The 4,705-nt window shown below is 34.3% G+C and overlaps 1 protein-coding gene across 1 annotated transcript; it reads right to left on the bottom strand.

The window, feature by feature from the left end:
• Positions 1 to 432: 432 nt before the first annotated feature.
• Positions 433 to 4,671, bottom strand: LOC110445024. Its single transcript, XM_021489383.1, has 4 exons — positions 4,025 to 4,671; positions 1,637 to 3,030; positions 1,288 to 1,408; positions 433 to 1,008 (listed from the first exon to the last, which is right to left on the bottom strand). Exons 1-4 carry the CDS (start codon positions 4,144 to 4,146, stop codon positions 969 to 971), a joined length of 1,677 nt encoding a protein of 558 aa, XP_021345058.1. The 5' UTR covers positions 4,147 to 4,671; the 3' UTR covers positions 433 to 968.
• Positions 4,672 to 4,705: the final 34 nt, after the last annotated feature.

Below are 4,705 nucleotides of genomic sequence, written 5' to 3'. Positions count from 1 at the left end.
ATATTTCAGACCCATAGTTTAAAATGCTAGCGACATATGTATCGATACCGACAATATTGTTTCAAAATTAAAATAATGTTTCGGACACACTTTTGTAACTGCAAATAATGCTTTATGACCTTGTTCTGCTACTTTTTGTTACGTTTTACGAAACTTTCCGTTATAATTCAATAAAACGCCAAGGTAATTAAACTCATCTGCAATGTCTAAATGGACCCCATTGAATGTCCAGTATTCATTGTTACTCAATTTACCACCATTTCTAAAAACGATCACTGTAGTCTTATCAGTATTCACTGTTAAATCCCACTTATAAGTATAATATAAAAGAGAATCTAGCATCGTTTGAAGACCTTTAGGAGTTTCTGCTACAATGACCTTGTCATCAGCGTACATTATTAGGAACAAATTGAGCAACTGTAATTCAATAGATGAATAAAAAAAACGTTTTTATTAAGAAATGTTCTTTGCCAACATAAGCATAGTAATATCAAAGAATCAATACTTCTTGAAATATTTTTTGTCTTTATAGAAAAATAATCAACGATTATTTGATTTGGTCCGCGTTTCATACGACGATGACATTCCACTTTACACAATACAGCCAATCCGTTCGTTAATCCGAATATGGATGCAACAAAATGCTGAATATTTAACGTTTCTGCAAATTGATGTGAACAAAATCTACACTATCGATATTAAACTTCGGATACAATATCTTAAAATATATAATAGTTTAAAATGTTCATCAGTTTTGGTAGCCACGTAGGAACTGCTCCTCACAGACTGTTGATAAAAGTCTTTTTTTTTTTTTTAATTTAGCTAATTATCACATTTTTAAGTAGTAAATGGTTTAAATCTTGTTTGCTGTTATTAGTAACTAAAATTGCAGGATACGTCAATATTGAGTTATGGTAATAAAACATATTTTGAAAAAATGCACGCAAACTGCCTCTCGGACAATCTGATCACCACAGTCCATCTGTCTTAGACGTCTTTTGGGTCAACCTGTGTATAAAATATATATGGTTAGTCAGATGCAATGTGTTTTTATTTGTTAAGTTTGAAAATTAGATGACGTGATTAAAAACCTAATTCGGTTTAGATACTCACATGTAGTAGAAATTGATATAGCAACTGATACTCCGACAGTTAAGATATTCTTCACAATTTTCAGGAAACAATACTGACACTACAAACTAATACACTCCCACGGTGTCACTTAATTTGAATATGCAGATTATAAACATATTGTATGTATACTTTTTTTAATAGCAAATCACATACTTTCTGTGTATAGTTTTCAAATACTGGCATGCAGGGTTCTTTCGAGCGTGAAACTGCGATGGATCCTCGCCTGATGGTATCACGTATATGATTTTACAACAACAGCACCGGACAACACGGCCTTAAATATAAGACACAAACAATATTAAAGTCATCAAATACAGTTCTGCTAGTTAGATTATTAGTTCAGCACATTATGTCCAATTATCAAAAAGAAAAAGAAAAGAGAAGCGTAATCATGTTTACTGCATTTTATTTTAGGATTTATTGACATTAAGATCATCGATTTAACACACCATGTTCAACATCTGTACTATATATAAATGACTGTTTTATCAAAATAACATACCGTCATAGAAGAATCCATTTTCTACAAGTGCTTTCCGAAGTTGCAACTTTAGTTTAAGAAGCAGCAGTGTATCATTCCTTTTTCTTCGAGAAATGAAATCAGGCGATATTTGTTCGTTGGGTTCCTTAGTCTCCATCATATTTGACGTGCGACTCCCATCTACGATAGGGATGTCAGATTGCAGGGAAACAGACAATGCCTTTTGGTTAAGGATTCCTGGAGTGGTAGTCGGAAGTGATCGCTGTTTTGAAGACTTGTGTTGCCCAATATTTCTATATAGTTTTGAAATGCATCCTGGTGTTTTCATCGATTCACTTTGTCTTTTCAAGCACTCTGCTTCACCCTGTCCGTTATAGGCGACTTCTATTTCACACTGGTGACTTACAAGGTCTGCTTCATCCTGACTGCGTGACAAGTCTGTCTGTGATAGAGGAGCTTTGTTTTGAATTTTTCTATGTGGTGCTTCCAGTTCGGTTTCAGGTCGGCGTTGTGGAAGGTCACAGTCTTCCTTGTGGTATTGGCGATGCATACATCCAAGCTTGTGATGTTTGTCAAATTCTGATTGTTTGCCTTCTTCGAAATCGGCAATGTTGCACAAGCAGTCGCATTTGCTGCAGCAAACACTGCCACTTTGATCGATAAGATAGAACCCAGCCCGTGCAATAATTGGATATAGGTAATTTTCATTTGGTGCGTAGAGAAATGACAGAAGTCTCATAACCGAGTTCCACACAATCTCATATTGAGGGTAAAACTGTATAGGTTCTGTGCTTGGCAGGGTGAAATGAGTATGACCTGCGTTTGGCGTGGGAGGGAAAAGTCCGCGACTGCAAAGGTCTGTTAGGTACAGAGACACAAGTTCAATATGAACTGAAACATTCACATTTCCAAACTCAGTTTGCGTGTTGTGTTGATGTTCCTGACTTTTGTGAAAGCTCCGCACCTTAGAGAGAAATTTTCTTGAACGAACATCATCCTTTCTTGTTTTCTCATATCCTTTGTGTCGGCTATCTGATGAAGGGAGTAGTCTAGCTAGTTTATCCGATCTCCACATTTGAAGATTTCCATTGAACTTTACATAGGGTTTTCCACGTTTCTGTAAAATGGCCGTAACAGAATATAATTTCACAAAGGAAGTGTTTGAAAATTCTTTTGGGACTGGACAGAATTGTTCATAAAATCCAACATTTCCAAAGCTGCTTTGTTTCGACATGAATGTTTTAACACTTATACCAACGCTATCTGTCATCTGTGGATGTTCACAATGCCCCAACAATGGTTCTGCGAGTATGTGGACGTTAGACCCTGGCGTAGTTATCACTGTTGGTTCCTGTATATCACTGGCAGTCAATTGAACTTTCGTCAGATCTAGAATTGAAACCAGGGCCTGATAACTGCAAAAGAAAAGACCAGGAGAACACTTTGAAAAATGTGTTGATTATTTTGGAATTATACATTTGAAAACGGTTTTTCTTGTATGATCAGTAAAGAGTATGTCCTATCGCAAGACAGGTTGATTAAAACAATATTTTACCACGTTTGCGATGTAACGACACTTTTCGTTTGTTAAACAAAATGGGACAATTGCCCACAGGGTCAGAAATGATAGAAATGCGTAGCATGCTATGAAATGATTATAAATATATAGCCATCACGTGACAAATGTTATCGCACGCAAAAGAAAAGCCTAGCTTTAATTATTAGAGTATGTAGGTCACCTTGCTTATCACAGGCGTATGGACACTGAATTAGACAAATCAAAGACTTTCGTTATTTTTTACTTGGTAGAATATACATAATAAACATATGTTTGTATATTCTGACGGAATATATAACTCCAGATTCGAAAATATTTCGAACATTTTCTCACCCTCGTTAAGTATACCACCAAAATACTTAACGTTGATTATTACTGAATAAACATTCATTTTACAGAACGAGGGTATTTTAAAGCATGAATTATCATTGAATATCTTACACAATTAAGCTAGTGCATTAATAACCAAAAGGTTACACGTATAAATTAAATCTAAACTAAAAATTACTATGCAATCTAAGGATTACTTTTAGCAAACTGTCTAACTTGAGATATAGTTGTTAACTTTGAACATTGATCTAGACATCCTATAATGTATGAGGTTGCGTTACGTTTCGTTATAGTATATATTAATGCATGTACATGCTAATTAAACTTGTACTGCAAAAGGTAACCAATTGCAGAATTGTTTCAGTGTTAATAAGTTGTACCTTTTTAGGGACACCATCTCATAGCTACATGCAAATGCACACTATACAAGATGTATCTGATTGTATAATGGAATGTGATATTTTTGGGGGATTCTGATTTGACTATTATTGCCTTTAAAATATGAAATACATTACGCTTACCTTCGCTTTGTTCGTATGCTCGACATTCTTGCCTGTGAATCTTTAATACCGTAGATGGTGAATCTATTGTTTATAGAAAAAATATCCATATTACTTAAACGAAAGTAAAAAAGAGTATTCATAGTGCAATTTCATGATTCGTAAATGGTGTGTTTATTCCCCTCAGAAAGAGAAAGCTGTCGATAAGGCGAAGGTGAAATGAATCATAAATCAAAGTAGAAAACGGATTGAATGAGTGCAAACGTAAACATAATTTGTCAAACTACATTTAGTAAAACTAGTTGTATTTCGATGCACGTACCAAGCACTTACCTGGTTTCAAATTAATGAATATTTCCCATATAGATACCATATGTTTTTTTTCCAATATATTTGTATTATTTGTTGTTTTCACACTATCAACTATCCACGTGTGAACGTCATTTTACGGGAAATTCATGGAAGTCGTATATTCAATAATATAATTTGTTCCTTATTAACAGTAGGTAGTTACTTGAAAACGAATATAAGTTCACCAAAATAAAGACGAAATATCTGGAGTAAGTGATAAAGCCAATTATGTCTCCTTTGGATAGTATGTGAACAAATGACATTGTCACAATAATCGCAGATGACTTCAAATATGCTTATTTAAGTAATATTGAAAAGGAATGCTTAATGTTTGTCAAATTTAAGCCTTTT

The sequence above is a fragment of the Mizuhopecten yessoensis genome, unplaced genomic scaffold, assembly GCF_002113885.1.
Source record: "Mizuhopecten yessoensis strain PY_sf001 unplaced genomic scaffold, ASM211388v2 hete_36167926, whole genome shotgun sequence".
Classification (NCBI taxonomy): domain Eukaryota; kingdom Metazoa; phylum Mollusca; class Bivalvia; order Pectinida; family Pectinidae; genus Mizuhopecten; species Mizuhopecten yessoensis.
Note: the sequence above shows the minus strand (reverse complement) of the source record. Positions and strands in the feature narration are given on the sequence as shown.